This window comes from Carassius gibelio, chromosome B17 (assembly GCF_023724105.1).
Source record: "Carassius gibelio isolate Cgi1373 ecotype wild population from Czech Republic chromosome B17, carGib1.2-hapl.c, whole genome shotgun sequence".
Classification (NCBI taxonomy): domain Eukaryota; kingdom Metazoa; phylum Chordata; class Actinopteri; order Cypriniformes; family Cyprinidae; genus Carassius; species Carassius gibelio.
In genome coordinates, this window is record NC_068412.1 from 4,608,279 (window position 1) to 4,629,484 (window position 21,206).

Here is a 21,206-nt window from a genome sequence, read left to right on the forward strand (position 1 = left end):
ATCAGATCCCGAGGCTGAAACTGAATGAAAGCAGCAGCAGCAACGACTCGCTCCGAGCGGGGCTCGAACCCGGGTCTCCGATGGGAGGGGACGCACTAACAAGGAGGCAGAGATATTTGAAGCAGTTTTACTCACCGCCTGCGGTTCCAACACACGATCGTGATCCTTTTTCCTTGGGATTGCATCATCCTTAAGAAATAAACGATACGCAAATCCGTCATCAAACTGGGCCTTGTTTGTAAAACAAGCATCTTCGAAATGCAGGGAACAAACACAAACACTTGCACAACTCCGTTGATGCTCTGTAAAAATAAACTCCATTCGCTGGTCCCTTAATGCTGTTTCTCTTTTGGTAATCTGTGCAGGGTTGTCTTGCCCTGGCAACCAAAAACACACTCCTTTTGTGACATTTGGCGACGCTCTCGCTCTGATCAGTGAAGTCTGTTGTGCTCTCAGTGCTCTGCTATACGGGAGCGTGCGCTCTTCCGGCAGAAGTGCCTCAGGACCCATATAAGGAAATTCCGCTCCATCTAACGTCACACAGAGCCATACTCGAAAAAAACTTTCCCAAACTTGTGACAAACCGGAAGGAGTATTTTGGGAACAAAAATACTCCTTCAAACATACAACTTAATTTTTGAAACTTTGTCCATGTTTAGCATGGGAATCCAACTCTTTAACAGTGTAAAAAACTCAGTATGCATGAAATAGCATTTACCCCCCCCCCTTTAACGATGGTATGTGTAGCAGAACTGTGGTGATACAAATGGAAATCAGTGCATATTTACTATAGTAACACCATGGTTAATTTTTGTAGGGGTTTTAATCAGTCAAATTTATTTAAAAATGTAAACAGGTAAGAAATATATGATCAGTAAGAGGAAAAACATTAATGAGAGGTCGAACTTGACTGCAGCAGGTTAGTTGGGAAGTAAATGTATATATCATTCAGAGTGCACATTTTGAAGCGACATTTACATTTACATGTGCAAAAGCATTTGCACATTTACTGCCGTATTTTCCTGACTGTAAGTTGCACTTCTTGTCATAGTTCGGCTGGTCCTGCGTCTTATAGTCAGGTGTGACTTATTTATCAAAATTAATTTGACATGAACCAAGAGAAATGAACTAAGAGAAATGAACTAACAGAAAACATTACCGTCTACAGCCGCGAGAGGGGGATCTATACTGCTCAGTGCTCCTGTAGTCTACACTAAGCAGCATAGAGCGCCCTCTATCGGCTGTAGACGGTAATGTTTTCTCTTGGTTCTAAATAAATGAGACTTATAGACGTTTTCAACGGTATCAACATAAACAAACGTTACTGCGTTACTGTGGACCTAACTTAACTTCCGGTAGACTCCAAATAGAATCAATAACAACAGCCAAGTCCCTCTAGAGTAGATATTTTTTGATAACAAACAAAATATGTTTGCTGCGTGGATCAGGCTTAATGAAAATGCGAATTAATTCTTTGTCGTAGACATAAAGCGCGAGAAATAGAGGTTTCCCCAGTAACAGCTGTAAACAAAGCAGAGCTGGTACACTCACACGCTGCTTTATCAGGCATATAACATGCAAGTCCTCCTTCAGAAATACAGCGATATAAAAACACCCGTGCCTCGTTTTGATATTTAAACATATAAATGTAATGAATTATTATTATTAAACGTGCAGTACGTTACGTTACTCATGTTTATTTAACGAAGCCTTTTTGAAAATCGATCAGTTTTAAAATTGTGGCGAGTCTCCAAAAATAAATAAATGTATGGGAAACACATCCCGCAGCACAGCCACCTGAGCTCAACTTCAGTCTACTCATCACCTTGCCTTTAACTGTGTTTGTAGAAGGCACCGCAGCCAGACCGATATACACAACACAGACCGGAAGTTAACTTAGGTCCAGGCGCGTGCGCCCGATGAAACAGTCTATAGTCCAGTGCGACATATGTTTTTTCCTCGTCATGACGTATTTTTGGACTGATGTGACTTATACTCAGGTGCGACGTATAGACCGTAAAATACGGTAATAGGAAAGTTTCAGCAGTTGATATAAGATGTAGGGTTAAACATCCTCTGTTTCGATATGCATTCTGCATGTCACTGTGCTCCTGCGTAATATTTTAGGACCTTCATCCCACAGCATCAGTCTGATCTTTAGGGATGTTACGATTCACTCAACTCAAGATTTTATTCGGTTCACGGTTTTGATTCAGTTTTCAAAAGTGAGATTGAAGACATACAGTAAATGAAAAGGTGTCCTTTTATTAGGATATTGCTGCACATTTCTTTGCGAAATTGAAAAAAACTAAACAAAATTTAAATTTGAAAACAAACCCCAAATCAAATAAGTTACACAAATAAACTAAATCTCTTCATATAAACAAACTAAGGCTTTGTCTGTGCTCTTTCTATTTAAAATGAGAGGCTAGCACTGCATTTTAATCATGATCCGAACAAAGATGCCGCATACATGCTGCAAGAGCAGTTTTTAATCTAAATTAGACTATTATTATTAAATCAGAAGTAAAAACAGAATAGTCTGACTTTAATTTTGTGAAACTCTACAACATAAAACATACAGTATGTGAAGGAAACAGCAGATGAGCTGAATGAGATGCAGAGTCACGCTCTGCCAGCAGGTGGAGCCCATGAGCAGAAATGACAGTGTTTCCTTGGATACCGCTGTAAACAAAGCAGAGCTACACTTATGAACTCTAAAGAAATGCCATCTAAAGTAGGAAAGAAAGAGAGGATTCTGTCATTAGTATTGATTGTGGTGCGACCGGAGCGGAAGTGATGATACACCGCTTCAGATAACGGATAGAAGAAGTGTGATAAAGGTCTGTTAAGGCCATCTGTAACTATGGAAGATCTGCTTGTCTTATCTGACATACTGTGATTCTGAGTCAAATAATACTGTTTACTTACAGCGATAAGCACCATAGTAATACAGAGAGCCACATGATGAATCAGAGTTCAGTGGTCTGTCCATAAAACATGATGATGCACAGGGTCATAAACACGATAACACACATGACACTACAATAATGCAATAATCATTCACTAACAGAAAATACAGTACCTACAGTTCATTACTGGAAACAAGCATGAGAAAAATTAAGATGTCCACTATAAACTCTACAGAAGTTCATATTTTGCCTGTAAGACCCGTACATTTAACAGTAATTTACAGTAAAATTACATATAATTATATTTTTAAGAATATATTGTAAGGTAATTTAAAATTAACTAATCAATTAACAGGCTTTTGCTGTAGCATTTTACAGTTTACATTTTACACAGGGTTGGGTAAAAACAGAACAGAATGAATTTGAAAAACTAAACAAAGTAAATGATCATATAGTATCATATAGTACACATTCAGTGCATGGCCCTCAGTCCTTTTATAGTTAATGGTTGTGACACATCTGCTATTTATGGAAGCATATGGGTAGCATTATTCAATTTGGGATGTAATATGCAAAATGACAATGCAATATGTAAAATGGAAATGCATTTCTGTATTTACATTTACATTTTCCAATACATTTGTGCAACGTTTGGTGCAAAATGAAAATGAAAATTAAATTACATAATTTTCATTTGGCGTTTCCTACACCAGTTTTGATATGTGAAATGAATATTAATTTTAACGCTTTATAAGTTGCAAAATGAAAATGAAAATGTATTACAGAAATGATTAGATATGTCTAACATGTTCAAGCGAAAACTGTGGCAAAATGATCATTTAAATGCTATTTTTCTTAAATGCATTAACACTCACAGTCAAGACACTTACGATTGCATTTTCATTCAGTGTCCCGCAATGAATGTAGCAAAATTCAATGTGCACACTGAAAATGCATTCCGAGCCGATCACATCTCCGCCCCCTCCCGCCCTGTCAATCACTGCGTGAACAAGGCGGGGCTTACAGAAGGTCAAGAGACTCAAGTGAGAGAACATGGACAAGACAGATGGTCCGTGTACGTTTTGATCATTTCAGTTTATGGCTTCAATATTTCATTCGCACTTGTGGGCGGAGCTGAAACGTTGCTTTCATCTGATTGGTCGAATCGCTCCGCTTTCAGCTTGGTCTTTTTATTCTTTCAGGCAGAATAAGAGTCAGTGCGAGTGAAGCACTGTAATGTCTGAAACCACCGCTCACTGTTAATTAGCATAATGTTTGAATCAGATGTAGCTGGGCACATAATCCGTGCTGTCGAGACCTGCAAATTATTTCTAGGTTGTAGTATTGTATGAATATTGTCCCACTGATAAATACAGTGCAAATAGTTCCCTCTCTTTGGATAAAAGTGAAGTGGAAATAAAAATCAATAATAGACTGAACAGTTCCATGTCTGTAACATTTACCACTCTCATCTTTTACGTCATAAGGCACTAGGTATGTGTGTGTGTGACATTAATAAATAATTGTAAAAATTAATATAGTTAAATTTCTAATTAAAATAGTAAAATTAGCTCTATGCTGCTCAGTGCTCGTGCTGCTCAGTGCTCCTGTAGCCTACCCCAGAGCGCCCTCTCGCGGCTGTGGACGGTAATGTTTTCTCTTGGTCCTGAATAAATGCGACTTATATATGTTTTTTTCCTCGTCATGACGTATTTTTGGACTGATGCAACTTATACCGAAAAATACAGTTAACATTATTATTATTATTTATTATGAGAGTAATTGACACAGACTAGAACTTAAATGTTTCACCCAATTCAGCTCAGATCTTCAGACTCATCTAATTCGTGTTGCTTGTATAACTGGCCAGACTTACCTTCCCAAAAAATCCTATTTAATTTTATTTCATAAATTTAACTATATTTATTTCCACTTCACTGTTATCCAAGGAGACAGAACTATTTGCGTGGGACAATATTCATACAATAATTAAACGGGGTCTCTTGCAGGTCTCAGCAGCACAAATTATGTGCCCAGCTACATCTGATTCAAACATTATGCTAATTAACAGTGAGCGGTGGTATCTGACATTACAGTGCTTCACTCGCACTGACTCTTATTCTGCCTGAAAGAATAAAAAGACCAAGCTGAAAGCGGAGCGATTCGACCAATCAGATGAAAGCAATGTTTCAGCTCCGCCCACAAGTGCGAATGAAATATTGAAGCCATAAACTGAAATGATCAAAACGTACACGGACCATCTGTCTTGTCCATGTTCTCTCACTTGAATCCTCTTCTTGAGATTTGAGTCTCTGACCTTCTGTAAGCCCCGCCTTGTTCATGCAGTGATTGACAGGGCGGGAGGGGGCGGAGATGTGATCGGCTCGGAATGCATTTTCAGTGTGCACATTGAATTTTGCTACATTCATTGCGGGACACTGAATGAAAATGCAATCGTAAGTGTCTTGACTGTGAGTGTTAATGCATTTAAGAAAAATAGCATTTAAATGATCATTTTGCCACAGTTTTTGCTTGAACATGTTAGACATATCTAATCATTTCTGTAATACATTTTCATTTTCATTTTGCAACTTATAAAGCGTTAAAATTAATATTCATTTCACATATCAAAACTGGTGTATGAAATGGCAAATTAAACTTAAGTAATTGAATTTTCATTTTCATTTTGCACCAAACGTTGCACAAATGTATTGGAAAATGTAAATGTAAATACAGAAATGCATTGCCATTTTACATATTGCATTGTCATTTTGCATATTACATCCCAAATTGAATAATGCTACCCATATGCTTCCATAGCTATTGAGTGACCGTTCCTGGGGTTAGGGACCTGACGTGAAAGAATAGCTTTTGTAATGGAACGGCTTGTTGATGCTTGCATGTGTTTTCTAAATATAAGGATTTATGGCCCATAGTCTGATATTGAGAGAAAAAAAAAAAGCTCAGAGATTCAAATTATTTAGAGACTGAAGAGACAGAAGTGTGGTGCAGATGCTGAGACTTGATCAGAATCAGTCAAGATCTGAGTGGAGCTGAAGCTGGACACTAGAAGAGCTTTGACTCTTAACTATCAATCAGGGACAGAAGACCTGCAGGAGATGAGACAGCCAGGTTTGATCATGTACAGACCTCCAGACTTGACGTCTCACAGCATCTGCTCTGCTCTCAGGTGACGGTGGAGTTTGCGGACGAGCCCAGTCTGGCCTTCATCTGTGCCGAGGTGGACTGTAAAGTGGTGCACGAGTTCATCGGCGGCTACATCTTCCTGTCCACGCGTGCCAAGGACCAGAACGAGTCTCTAGACGAGGAGATGTTCTACAAGCTGACCAGCGGCTGGATCTGAGCGCCACACACTCTCTCTGACCCCTCACACTTCTGCTTCTGCTTCTCTTTTAACCTCTCCACCGTGGCCACATCATAACTGTGTTTTCTTTTTTAATTCTGTCTCTGCGCATGACTACGTTCATAACACTAGCTCTGTTTCAGCAGAGCCGTTTTCTGCTTCCCTCCAGAAGAGATGAATGAGATGTTTGAGATGAAACACTAGTAGCTGACTGTTATACATGACTTATATCTATGACCTTTGACCCTCAGTAGAAATACGCCAGCTTTGTGCACAGCAGAAATGTCAGTTATTTATTTGTCACTTACGCCGTGTCTCTCTGGGTATCTGTCTGTTAATCTGTCTCATTAGAGTGAGATTCTGGAGACACTAGAAGGAAATGTTACTCTAGCTTTAACGCTAGCAGATGCTACGCTTCAGCTCGGCAGGCTTTGGTCTTTCTCCTCACCTGCAAGATAAGCTGTGGCCTGAAGGTCTGTGTGTGTTCAACACTACATTACATGTCACGAGACACAGATGGTTTCAGTCGTCCACTTCTTTTGTAGCAGCTTGCATCACTGGTTTCCCGTTGTAGGACGTTTCTTTTTATTATGAAGTCTGTTATGTTATTCATCACTCTTTATTGTGAACCAGTATAGTATTATTAAAAGTGTGTCTTTAACACATAGGTCACAAACCATTTTGTTTTCTTCTTTTTAACGAAATGAAGGATTGCTAAATGAAGTATTCATTTTTTTTTGTATCTAATGTAAAAAAAAACAGGTTTTAAAAACAACATTGTACAGTAATTTTGTTGCTGCTTTTTTCTGTCATTTTTGGAAGTGTATTTTTTCCAGAAGAGAGGAAAAAAGCCATTTTTTGACATTTATGAATTGGTGCCTGACGATCTTAAGGACTTTTAGAAATATATATATAAGTGCAAGAAGTGCAAGGAATGAAATCCTGTAGAGTATCTTTATATCTGATGAGAAGGAGCTTCTGCTGGTTTATTTAGTTTGTTCTGCCTTAACACTGCAGGAGCTAATGAAGCGCCGCAGATTCACTCTTTCTGTGCCTTTTAACCCATCACTTCTCCTCAGTATTGTCTCCTCATGTTTCTCCATATGAAGGTGGTTTCGGAGCCAGAAATGAAGATTATTATTTTATTAGTTTTGTTTATTTGGTTTTGTCTTCTCAGATGCCAGCAGTGCGTTGCATGGCCTGCTGTTTTAAGATTGTAAAAATGCCATTTACCTGACAAACAAATAAATAAAATCCTTTTTATTTAAAATCACAAGAGGATGCTTCAGCATGTGTTTGTCTCATCGTGCAGGCTGTAATACTCGTCTCCTCCACGAGAGAGCAGCCTTCAGAAAACAACTTTACAATTATGGAGCAGGTTTTCACTGAATCACACTTCTACATGGAAGTGTCCACCTTTTGACTTCTCTCATTTGCTCCAAGTTCCAAAATAGTAGTTTTGTAAAAAAAAAAAAAAATTATAAACAGGGAAAACAGATTAAAAAATTAATTTTCAGCTGCTATTTGCATCCGTTTTAGTTTGTTACTGATTTATGGCATAATGTACAGGAAATGTGTGCTATCTGTAATGTGTCTGTGTTTAATGATCAAACAGATCTGTTGATAGGGTTCATTAAGCTTCATAGCAGGTGTTAACAGTCATTAACTAAAAATCTATAAATCAATAAAGAGAATAAAGAGTTTATGCATGCAGGCACACATATCTTAAGTTATATTACAAAGAAATATTTGCTGTACAGTACAATAGAGACTATAGCAAAAATATTATTATTGCATTCAATATTAATTTCACACATACAGCATTTAATGCCACATGAAAACAACATGTGTTGATTCAAACTTAAACTGATCTCTGAACCAGTATTAGTCTGCGTGCATCTAAATCAGTTTGAGTTCTGAGACTGAATTCAACACACACACCGAGTCTAAGAAAAATAATACATTGTGCTGTGCAATAGCAAAACAGATGATCACTCAAAAATGATGAGCTACTGGCTGCTCCTAGAAAGAAAAATAAGAAGTTTTATGGTTGATCTCAATGAATTCATTAAACCCTGTATTTGTTTAAGAGTGGAAAATACAATAGATATCATCAAGAAAGACATTCGATGTTTAACCCATGTCATGTTTTAACTTTGTTAGATTTATAAAGCACTGCAAATTCAGATTCAGTTACAATTGTTCATACTAGATGACGCCTAAAACATAAAATAATATATCAGCCAATTAAATATGTGAGGTCTTGAAAAACAAAAAAACATTCACCATTACATCTCATTGAATGGAAATGAAAATTCCCAGGAATAGTCTTGTTTTTCCATGATTTTGATCCCTGTCCAATAGTTCTCACTCCACATTTCTTTATTTCTTTAACTTGTGAGCAGCGTGGAGTGCAGGAATATTTCAGTGTGCGCGCGTCTGATCCACGTCACTCACGTGTGCACGCAGTTCGCGCTCTCGAGGCAGTGCACACTACACAGTGAACACTAATCACTGCAGAGCCAGTCTGTGTGTCAGGAGCAGCGCGGGTTCAGACTCCACTGAAGACAGAGAGACCGTGAAAGGTAAGAAAACTCCAGACCTACAGTAACACAGGAGTCTGTCTACTAGCGATGTGTCTGAGCTGCACGGAGAGATGGGAAACTCTAGTGAAGTGTGCGTGTTGTAACGCGGATTATAAACACCGTGTGACAGAAACCCGCTGCAATCCTCCGTTTCTGAAGCGAACACAACGCTGTCTTTTGTGTTTCTGGAGACGGACGCGACGCGAAGGAACTGAAGACTGGAGACACTGTTCCGCGAGGTTTAGACATGCGTTATGAACAAATCTCTGCTTATTTTCACCAGAGAAGGGGAAACACTAACTTTTCATTAAACGGCTTTCTAGACAGCAGTCCTGTTGAATGATCGTTAAAGCCTCAGTTCGGAAAGTTCTAAATAATGCTTACAGAAGACTCCATTCTTCTCGGTAGCCCCACATGAACTCACATTTTTTAGGATTTTTACCCCCCAAAAATATAAAATACTAAAAGTGACTTGAGGGAGAGTTGTGTTTATGTTAGTCCTATAATACTCAAATTATCTTCCATCTTTATTTGACCCTCCAACTTTAACACTCAATATTCGAATTATGTTCGTAAAAAAAAATCTATCTACTTTCTATTTTCTTTTAATTTATTATACAATATATAAAAAAATACCTCTATCTTACTCTATTCTTTTTCTATTCTATCTGCTTTATTTTTACTTATTATATTAGTTAAAATCCCATGCTACGTGTACTGTGTTAACCTGACTGAGACTTGTTATAGCACTTATATATCATTGCTCTTTTTGTTGTTTTTGTTTGCTTCGACTGTCCTCATCTGTAAGTCGCTGTAGATAAGTGTCTGCTAAATGTAAATTTAAATGTTAGTCCCTGAAAAAAAAGACGATCTTTATGGTCAAATTCAGTTTTTGTCAGAGAAATTCAGAGTAGTGTCACTATCAGTCAGATTTAGCTGGAATCATAGTTTGGCTTGTCACAATGAAAACTAATTAACATTGTACTGATGTGTAACTGCAGTTATCAGAAAAAAAGAAGAGACATTCTTGAATATTTGTGCTGTCGAATGATTAATCACATCCAAAAAGTTTTTGTTTACATTATATATATATATATATATATATATATATATATATATATGTATTATGTATATATAAATGTATTATGTATATATAAATGTATTATGTATATGTAAATGTATTATGTATATGTAAATGCGCACACATGCATGTGTATATTTATGAAAAATGTTATGTTTATATGTTAAATTTATTTATTTAAAATATAAATATAGGCATGTAAATACATTTAAAATATATGCTTTATGTGTGTGTATTTATGTATAGGCTACATAATAAATATACACCGAACACACACATGCAAACAAAAACTATTATTTTGTATTGATTAATTATGATTAATCATTTGACAGCAGTAATAAATATTATTAAAGAAATGGCATAGTTCACCTAAGAAAGAAAAAATCATCATTTACTCGTTCATTTCATTTAAAAATGGCAAAAGGCAACTAAAAGATATGTACATGACGCACCATAACAAACATCATTGTGCATCAAACCAGCAGTATAATTGATCAACTTTATGTGGTTTATGTTGTTGTTCAATGTAAATTAAAGAAATAGTTGACTTATAAATGGTCTTGACCCTCAGGTCATCCAAGATGTAGAGTTTTTTTCATCAGATTTGTAGAAATGTAGCAGTGTCTCATCAATGGATGCTCTGCAGTGAATGGGTGCCGTCAGAATGAGAGTCTGATAAAAACATCACAATAATCCACAGCACTGCAGTCCATCTGGAGCGTCCTCGAACCGGGCCCTGCTGCCCGCTGGTGAAAGGAGAGGGGGACAGGAGTGAAGAGGCTGCGCCTTGTGCACCTCCATCCTGACCCTCTTGAGACCCAGAGAAACTGGAAACTGCTCTTTCATTGAATGTTTGGAACAGAACAAAAAGGTTGCTGCGCAGTGACTTTCGTCGCCCGTAGGGCAAGATCCGTCACAGTGCACAGCTCCTGCATCACACCCGGGTCAGAACTACCCTCATGTAGCTGCTTTAACGCCTTGCCCTGGTAGACCTGCAGGAGCCATAGCTGTTCAGCAGCTCCCTGAGCCCTAGCCATCAGTGCAGACGAGAACTTACAGGACCTGGGTGGGAGGAGTGGATTACCCCGCCAGACGGCATCGCTTTGCTCGGAAAGCTGCATCGCAATAGCACGCTCAACTGGGGGGGATCTCCACATACCCCTTGGCCGCCCCACCGTTGAGGGTAGTGAGGATGGAGGAGGCACTAGATCTGTTTCGGGCAGAAAGAGGTGCCCTCCAGGACCTAGTGACCTCCTCATGCACTTCCGGGAAGAATGGAACCGGAGGTGGCTGCCGACGATCACCATGCGGCACCCCAAGAACCAATCATCCAGCCTTGAACATTCGGCAGATGGAGGGGCCTTTCATGGCAACCCGATGCTCTCGGCGGCCCGGGCAAGCATAGCAGTCAGAAGTAGCCCTCCTCTTGAAGGAGGAACTATAACGGGGCATGGGGAGGGGGACTCCTCCTCGATTGATGTAGAGGAGGCTTGAACGCAACATCGCGATGGTCGTGGTCCCACAAGAGGAACATGACTCATCCACAAACGCTGCCTCCGCGTGCTCGAGGCCCAGGCACGACATGCAGCGATCATGACCATCAGATGGAGCCAGGTAGTGACCACATCCCGAAACGCACAAGTGGAAACATTTTTTTTAGAATTTGCTCTTTTAGTTTGAAAAAACACAGAAGTGTTGAAGCGCCCAGGAGGAGTTGCAGCATGACGCTGAGCAGAAGCAGCACTGGCAATCCCCGCTGACGCGCCGTAACACCAACACTCGGCGAAAGGCTGTCTTGACGACACTATGCTCAGGAAACAGAAGGCACGGCTCCGAAACGAAAAGCTGAAACATGTCGCTCATACACTTTTATTCATTTTACGTCAAATAGAGCATTAATTCTCCCCTGTGTAACATTGTTTTGATATTTCGACAAGCCATCATCCAAGAAAAATACAGGTCATAGTGTAAAGCAGAGAATTCAATCCCAGTGTGATTGATGATGAAAACAAGTTGCATGCAAGAAAGTCCAGGACTATCAACCCTAGTCTATTATGGTATGATTAAAACGGCTGGCTTGGCTTTTTCATTCCTCCATACAGCTCTGATTTAGGGTTTATGAGGGCTTTGTTCAGGAACTCTGGTCTAAATATAATGAGGTCCACATCAGGCTTCTTGAATCACGGCTGTCTGTTGGGATCCTGGTAATAATTCTCACTCACTTCAGTTGCACAGTCCTTGTACTAATGTAGCAGTTCAACATGAACAGCAACCATTCCTGCCTGTGTTAGGGTTCATGTTCCTCTCAGATGTGCACAAGTATAGTGTGTCACTGCTCAACATTAATGTGTTACACTTACATGAGCATACATTTAGCTGGTTGACTTAATGGGACATGTATGTGGTATTACCATTGAGAAATATTAACCAAATAATGTTATAGACGTCTCATTAAGCCCCTAAAGAATCTTATCAACTTGGGGGAAATGGACATGCGATGACCCCTTTGATATCAAATGAAAATCCACCTTTACACCTCTCATACCAGTCGAGTCCAGTATTTCATAACATGTTGTATTAAATTGTGCTGGTTTAAGTTAGGGTTAGGGTTAGTCATTATTACTCAGACACAAATGCAAACACTCAAATACATTTTTAACAGAGTCAACCCTATGGTTTCTTTTCTCTCTCTCTCTCTCTTTTTTGTTGTTTTTCACTTATTTACCATGAAAATAAGATTTTGAATTACTAAGATACTAGGATTTTAGTCTTTGAGTACAACTCAAGAGCACAAACCCACATTTGTTGTTCCCCTTATCAGGATTTAATACACACAGTGAAAAATTAGTAATGAAGAGGTATGGCTGACCTTATTGCATATGCAACTGCTGGAGTTTTACTTTCAGAAGAAAAAAATGATGGGAGTATTTAAAAGAACCACACAACATGATTTACTAAAGCTCGCTGTAGTCCGTTTACTGGTATAATTGGCCAAACTAGCACGTCTTAACTCAGTTTGCACCAGTGTTGTTAGACTACACACACACTGATGATTGACTGGTGATGATCTGACTGTGTCAGTGTCACACACAAGGACTGTCCACTTGTGTTCTCCTAATAATTTGCCCCGTGTGGTAAATCTGGCTCCATGTGGTCTGTTAGCTGGACAGTAATGCATGTGTTTTGAGGGTGTGCAGAGAACCGGGCCAGTTTGACATCAAGTGGAAAAACCACAAGCTGGATTTCTGAGAGCCATTTGTCTCTCATTTAGGTGAGACAACAGCGTGCCAAGGAGACAACAGCAGCACTGACCTTTTGATGACAAATAAAAGCATGGCCTCCAGGCCTGGTGTTTGTGCCTCTTCTCAGGCATTGTGACTGGGACTGTGGCTCTTTGTTCTGTTACACAAGCGATCAGGAGTTTGTGCAGCCTCCCATATGCTCGCTCACAATGAGTGTTGACAGGCAGAAATCGCTTGTATGCCGCTGTCATCCGGGTGTCCTCAGGCTTCGGCACGAGTTTGTGAGTACGTCTGCGCTCGGTTCTTAAAGGTTTTGAAGATAGCTGTCTGTCTTAACTCTTATTTTTGTATCATTAGGTCAGTATGCAGAACTTTTTTCTGGTCCATTTTTGTATAATATCATAATGTTTCTGCTAAGTTACTCTTTAAAACAAAAACAAGTGTCATTTAAAATGTATTCTATGCTCATACATTAAAAATGCAAGAATGGTAACAGTTGCAACATGCAGCTTTTGTTTGTCTGCTCTCCAATAATACGTGTTTCGAGTGAGCTGGAGTCTGCTCTGACTCTTTATTTGGCTCATCTCGCTCTGGACCAGAGAGAAGAAAGAAACATGGTAATATCACTGCTGATAGTAGTAATACCTACTCCTTTATACTGATTACTCCACTTGTTTTCTTCCTTTTGTAAGCTACAGCAGTTCTATACTTGCCTATAATCTTCCATTGGCTATTAAACCTGTTTTCCTGCAGGTGTTCAGGTGACAGAAGGAAGTTCATTGATCTTTTTTTAAACAAACACCCAAGAATATTTGGAAATGTACAAAGGAAAAGTAATGTGAACCAGTGGTACGTTTGTATTATTCATGCACATTATAGGTGAACTGTGCTGTGGTATGAAAATAATTCACATATAAGCAGGGGTGCACATGAGCTGTTCAGTCTAATTCTCATGAGAGCATGGTGTGACTCATTAAATATTACTATAAAAATAATTAATTAATAATAGTGTTATTGCACTTTATTCAGTTGGTTTGTTTCTAAAATAATTAATAAAGTGTAACAATACTATTATATTTTTATGTAAAAATAAGTATTAAATAAAAATACAATTGTTTTGCTGTACACTTAGAAATAAATTCAAACTTTAAATTAAGCAAGCTTTTATTTTGACAGGTTTCCAGCAAGTAAGTGCATGCACTTTGAATGGAAATGCAATCTTACACAGTATGTGATTGTGCATTAACAGATCATCAACAGATTATCAGCCGTGTCAGTATATAAATGATCGGAATGAATTTACCTACCCTGCACATTCATTATTTTGGATGCACATACACGCTTTTGATGGGTTGTTAATGTGACATGACATTTTCACTGTCCCACAAGATAAGAAATAAATAGCATTAAAATTTTTGTTATTTAAAATGCAGTAAATGGTTATATTTCTTTGTCTTACATGGACCTGTTGAAAAACCTGTGGTGTTATTAGATTTTTTATTTATTTATTTTTTATTTTTTTTAATGAGCCAAATCTCAAAATAGTCAGATGGTGTGACTGTCTCAAGCATGCATCAATAAATGATAAATTTTATAAAGGACGAAATGCATAAAAAAATAAATAAAATAAAAATACCTCCGGCATAATTGTACAAGTGTCTGTTTAAGTAAATGCCAATCATTTTTTTTCATCCATATTAATTTCTGAAAATGCAGGGATTTCTACATTTTTTTTTCTCTGAATTAAACCATGTCCTCTGGTGTGCCACCATATCCTGATTTTAAATCAGCCAATTCAAGAGAAAACTTCCAGACCATGACCCCATTCATGGTGGTGTCACTGAAGCCCTTGACATGGGCACATTTGTTTCAGAATTGTTCAAATATTAAATATTAAATGCAATGATTTAAACTGTTTTCTTTTTTACAGACATTTTGTACTGTTATAGAGTGTCATGAAAATAATTATAAAATGTAGTACTTTGTTTTTGATAAAGTTAGTGATGCTTTATATTTTGTATTAAGCACAAAAAAAAGGTATTTTACAAAGAAAAAAAAAAATGTTTGTCAACTACTCATATACCCGTAAAATTATGGCAAAATCATTCAATTTTCAATTAAATAATTCTGGTAAATGCAGTCTGTTATGTCTTAAGAGAAAGAGAACAGCTGAGAAAGATGTTGTATGTGTATCATCCATGCATCAGCTCTTAAAGGAGCAGCAGCCTATAAATACCTGGTTCTGTCATTAATGTTCATCAAACAACAAAACTCCACTTTGACAAAGATTAATCTATTTTTAATGTATACAGTGATCACTATGCAGTGTTATTTTACACTTAATTATTACATTTTTGCATACTACTGACCTTATTTTTACTGGCTGTTCAGTTGTCTCTCTGTTCAGTTGAACTTTCTTAGGCTAAGGTTTATATGTTTGTTTGTTTTTAGCAGTGGTATTGTAGAAGAACTATGAGTAATGGAAAGCAAAGTAAAATTGACATTTTTTTTCTTGCTGATCTGAAAAACAGTCCATGGCTCAGAAAGGGTGATATGATCTGAGATTTGTGATCAACTGAACCACTATTGTATACTTTTGACACCTTTCAGAGGTTGTATATGTTCATGTGTTTAAACGGCTACAAAAGACCACCTACTCAAGAGCATTATGGGATGTTGTTTGTAAGGAACGTAACAAAAACCCTGATTCAATCATCTCTAGGTGTTGTGCCCAAACACAGATTATGATTATCTTATTTACATCTTAATAAGTTTTAGTTACTTGGGTTTACAGTAAAGTGTACTAGAGGGTCGGGAACAACGGATGATTTGAAAATGTAATGTACAAACTAGACATGTGCCGTTATTCGGTAATGCGATATATGTATGATATTGTTTTCGTGGGCACTTCTAAAAACCGTGAATAATAATATATTACAAATTATTCATAATTTGGAGTGCATTTTAAGAATACTTTTCCCATCAACTGGTCAAAATGCACAACGCCGCCGTATGCTGCTTGAAAGACGTGTGTGCTCTGATGTACACAAGCACACATGAGAAGTACATAAGGAACACGAGAGAGACGCGCTGAATGAAAGCTCATTCACTCTCTGACAGCAGATGGCGCTAAACTGCAGAGAATGCGTCCTTACCCGGTAAACCCCGTCAATAAAGCAGCTGCTACTTTCTAAACCATATTTAAATCATTTTAAATAGTCATTCAGATTTTGTGTATTTGCTATGGTGTTCATCACAGCACTAAATACATGTTTAGACTTAATAGGCGATTTATTTTCAAACTTTTTTTTTTTTTCTTTTTTTTTGATCTGGACTACAACATGCCCTGGATATTGTTTGAAAGTGTTTTGATTTTATTGTTCATTCACTATTTACATTATGGCATCATTAGCTATCATAAACTGCCAATGAAAAATTAATCTTAACAGTCATTCATCTTAGGTATTCCAATATTTAATAACACACCGTTAAAATCTAAAGTTGCAGTTTTTATTTAATGCGAACTAATTTAACATGAACTAAGACTTGTATTTTTGAACAAAGATTAATAACTTCTGTAGCAAATGTAGCTATTGCTCATTGTGAATATAAATGCATTAACTAAGGTACTAATCTGTGTAAAACTTTTAACTTTGTTTTTCTGTTTTGCTTTATTGAATTTAAATGTTCAGTTATTTTTATTATAAGGAAAAAGTTAATTAACCTGTTATACTGTATTATGACCACTTTTTTCAAACTAAATTTCAGCACCGTGATAAAAGCATTTGCAATTAATCGCAACAGGAAAATTTGATATGGGCATATCCCTAGTACAGACCATCGAAGTGTTGGTGTAAACGTTTTGTCATCTGGAAGCTGTCCACACATTGGTGACCTAGTTACATGGTGCAGCAACCCTGCAAAGTCCATAATCTCTTAATGTCAATAAGGCAAAAAAGATAACCGTTGACATCTGGACATTCCTGCAACTATCTACTGTCAACATGCGAGTGTCAGAAACATCACGTTTTGGGAGTTAACGTTATAGAAAATCTCTCCCAGGATTTAGAAATGCACTTCTTGATGATGAAGACACAACGTCACTTCAAGGGATAGTTCACTTGCTGTTAGGTTATTCACCCTCAGGCTAAGATGTAGGTGACTTTTGATCTTTATTGGAACAGTAAAGAAGATTTCAGCTGAAACTGTGGTCCTTGGTCCTTTATAAAATGCAAGTCATTTGTTACCAAAAATTAAAGGGGTATTGAACTGCCTCTGTTTATTTGGTATTGTTCTGCGTAATAAAAAAAAAAAAAAAAAACATTCTTTTGACCCCACCCCTCATCAGAATCCTCTGTTTGAATAGGTATGGTGAATTGTAGACTTGTAAGTAAATAGCCGCTTTCCACTGTGGGGTCAGTGTGAGCCAGTGCTTCAAACGGGCAGATCGGGGCTAATTGCCTCGGACCTGTAGCACCGAGGCCAAAATAGTGCTGCGTTTCCAAAGTCAGGCCTGAAGCTCTGCTGCGCTTCACTAAAACATGCCCTTTACACACCTCTCAAGAACAATGTCATGCAACCCCTTCATTACACCAACAAAGAGAAGTTATCAGAAAAAATTATAAGAAATAACTCACTGGAACTAGCGCGATCACAAAACGAACTTAATAAAAGGGGCCGTTTGTTTGCATGCTTTGTTAAATATTTAAATCCAAAAGCATCTATGTTTTACTATAATAATGTGACGATCGTGCACCAGAGAAACACAAGGAGAAAGAGAGATCCAATTGCAGGTAAATTTATTAACAAATGAAGGTAATCCAAACAAATATTCCAAGGAGACAAACAAAAACAAAGAGGGAACCGGAAGGAAAGGAACGGGAACTCGGAGGACGAGAAGGCAAGGGTAAGTCTCGGGAGACGAGAACACCGGTAACACGAAGGGTAAGGACTCCATAAAAACAACAGGGAAAGACAGGTATTTATAAGGAGACTAATGACAATAGATTGCCTGCACCTGGTGCAATTAACTGGAGTGCAATTACTGTGAAGACAGGACCAGACTAGAGGAATTATAGTGCCTATGGTGAAGTGCCTAAGGGGAAAGTGAGCCCACTAGTGGACACCCAGGGAAACAGAGACTAGACAGCGTGACATTACCCCCACCTCCACGGAGCAGCTGCCAGATGCTCCACCCGAAACCAAGGGAAATACAACAGACAAAGAAACTAGGAGGGAGGTAGAGCGGCGGAGGACTATTGGCAGGGACGGAGGGCCAGATAACATGGTACACAGAGACAAGAGGACCAGGTAAAATGGGGAAACGGATACAAGACAACTAGGTAAAATGGGGAGACGGAGACAAGACAACCAGGTAAAATGGGGAGACAGAGACAAGAGAAGTGCAACACAAAACAAGGAGTCCAGGAGGGTGGTGGACCAGTAGAGGAACAGGGGGAGGGACGGAGGGCCAGGTCCTAGAGGGAAACGGAAAGACAGACACAGACTAGAAACCCAGGAGGGAGGTGGACCGGTGGAGGATCAGGGGAGGGACAGAGGGACAGGTACAAAGGAGGAAACAGACAGAGAAAAAAAAAAAAAAAAAAGTCCATGAAGGACATCACATGATGCCCACAACCGTGTGGTCGGGACGGATGCCCCCCAGGGCGGAACAGAAAACCACCACATCTTTGTGGTCGAGGCCGAATTCCCCCAGGACTGGAACAGAAGACCACCACCACCATGTGGTCAAAGGCAGAAGCCCCCCAGAGCGGAGCAGAAGACCACTACATCCTTGTGGTCAATGCCGGAGTCCCCCAGGGCGGAGCAGAAGACCACCACATCCTTGTGGTCGAGGCCGGAGTCCCCCAGGACGGAGTAGAAGACCACCACCACCATGTGGTAAAAGGCAGAAGCCCCCCAGAGCAGAGCAGAAGACCACCACATCCTTGTGGTCGAGGCCGGAGTCCCCAAGGGCGGAGCAGAAGACCACCACAACCGTGTGGTCAGGGTGGAAGCCCCAAGGGTGGAGCAGAAGACCACCACACATCCTTGTGGTTGAGGCCGGAAGCCCCCCAGGGTGGAGCAGAAGACCACCACATCCTTGTGGTCGAGGCTGGAGTCCCCCAGGGCGGAGCAGAACAACCACATCATTGTGGTCGAGGCCGGAGTCCCCCAGGATGGAGCAGAAGACCACCACCACCATGTGGTCAAAGGCAGAAGCCGCCCAGAGCGGAGCAGAAAACCACCACAACCGTGTGGTCAGGGCGGAAGCCCCCCAAGGCGGAGCAGAAGACCACCACATCCTTGTGGTCGAGGCCGAAGGGCCCCAGGGCGGAGCAGAAGACCACCACATCTGTGTGGCCAGACCAACGGGAGGACGAAACTCTGGTAATCCTATGGTGTTTCTAATGGATTCCAGAAGATCGGTGCTGACTTGACTCTGCTCATGAAGATTATTGGTGACTTGCCTTTGTTCATGAAGATCCCCGGTGACTTGACTCAGTCCTTGTAAATCACCAGTGACTTGACTCAGTCCTTGAAAATCACCAGTGACTTGACTCAGTCCTTGAAAATCACCAGTGACTTGACTCGGTCCTTGAAGATCACCAGTAACTTGACTCTGTCCTGAAAGGTCAACGGTGACTAGCCTTGTCTCTGGAAAGTCCATGGTAGCTGGTCCTGACTCTGGAAGGTCAACGGTGACTAACCCTGACTCTGGAGGGTCCACGAGCACCTGACTCAACTCTGGAAAATCATTGGGCACCTGACTCGACTCTGGAAGGTCAACCGGAATCTGACTTGATTCTGGGGAATCAACTGGAACATGACTCGACTTTGGAAGGTCAACAGGAACTAGCCCTGACTCTGGAAGGTCAACGGTGACTAACCCTGACTCTGGAAGGTCGACGGTGACTAACCCTGACTCTGGAGGGTCCATGAGCACCTGACTCGACTCTGGAGGGTCAACCGGAATGTGACTCGATTCTGGATGGTCACCAGGAGCCTGACTTGACTCTGGACAGACAACTGGAATTTGACTCGACTCTGGAAGGTCAACGGTGACTAACCCTGACTCTGGAAGATCGACGGTGACTATCCATGACTCTGAAGGGTCCATGAACACCTGACTCGACTCTGGAGGGTTAACCGGAAACTGACTCGACTCGGGAAGGTCAACAGGAATCTGACTTGATTCTGGGGAATCAACTGGAACTTGACTTGACTCTGGAAAGTCAACGAGCATCTGACTCGACTCTGAAAGGTCAACAGGAATCTGACTCAACTCAGAAAAGCCCACTGTAACTGCCATCCTCTGCAGTGGCTCCGGGCTGGTGGCCATCTTGTGCAGTGGTGCTGTCTCCGCAGACGTGACGTGAACAGTTTTGGGAATCTCTAGGAACTTTGACAGCATGGAGAAATAATCCAAAAATGTCTCTGCGGCCATCTTGGACGTTGGTGCTGAGCTGGCGACCATCTTGCACTGTGGCGCTGGACTGGTGGCCACTTTGTACTGTGGCGCTGTGCTGGCATCCATCTTGCCTCTTGGCGTTGGGTCGGCAGCCATCTTGTGCTGTGGTGCTGGGCTGGCGGCCATCTTGCCTCATGGTGCTGGGTTAGCGGCCATGTTGCCTTGTGGCGCTGAGCTGGTGGACACCTTGTGCTGTGGTGTGAGGCTGGCTTCCATCTTGCCTCGTGGTGCTGGGTTGGCGGCCATGCTGCGCAGCAGCGTTGGGTTGGCGGCCATCCTGTGCAGTGGCACTGGACTGGCGGCCATTTTGTCCAAGGAGACAAACAAAACAAAAGAGGGAACCGGAAGGAAAGGAACGGGAACTCCGAGGACAAGAAGGCAAGGGTAAGTCTTGGGAGATGAGAACAATGGTAACACGAAGGGTAAGGACTCCATACAAACTACAGGGAAAGACAGGTATTTATAAGGAGACTAATGACAATAGATTGCCTGCACCTGGTGCAATTAACTGGAGTGCAATTACTATGAAGACAGGACCAGACTAGAGGAAT

At 40.2% G+C, this 21,206-nt stretch overlaps 2 protein-coding genes across 5 annotated transcripts in view; both read left to right on the top strand.

Annotated features, from left to right (window-relative positions):
* fermt2 (FERM domain containing kindlin 2) overlaps positions 1–7,552 on the top strand; it is a 47,058-nt gene extending 39,506 nt beyond the window's left edge. For all 4 annotated transcript variants that reach the window (XM_052579789.1, XM_052579787.1, XM_052579788.1 and 1 more), the window contains one exon: positions 6,103–7,552. In XM_052579789.1, the coding sequence (XP_052435749.1) occupies positions 6,103–6,276 (174 nt within the window). In that variant the 3' untranslated portion in view covers positions 6,277–7,552. The remainder of the gene's footprint in view (positions 1–6,102) is intronic.
* A 1,143-nt stretch (positions 7,553–8,695) lies between these two features.
* stxbp6 (syntaxin binding protein 6 (amisyn)) overlaps positions 8,696–21,206 on the top strand; it is a 46,185-nt gene continuing 33,674 nt past the window's right edge. Inside the window, exon 1 of the mRNA XM_052581223.1 lies at positions 8,696–8,861. The gene's annotated coding sequence lies outside the window, so the exon portion shown is untranslated. The remainder of the gene's footprint in view (positions 8,862–21,206) is intronic.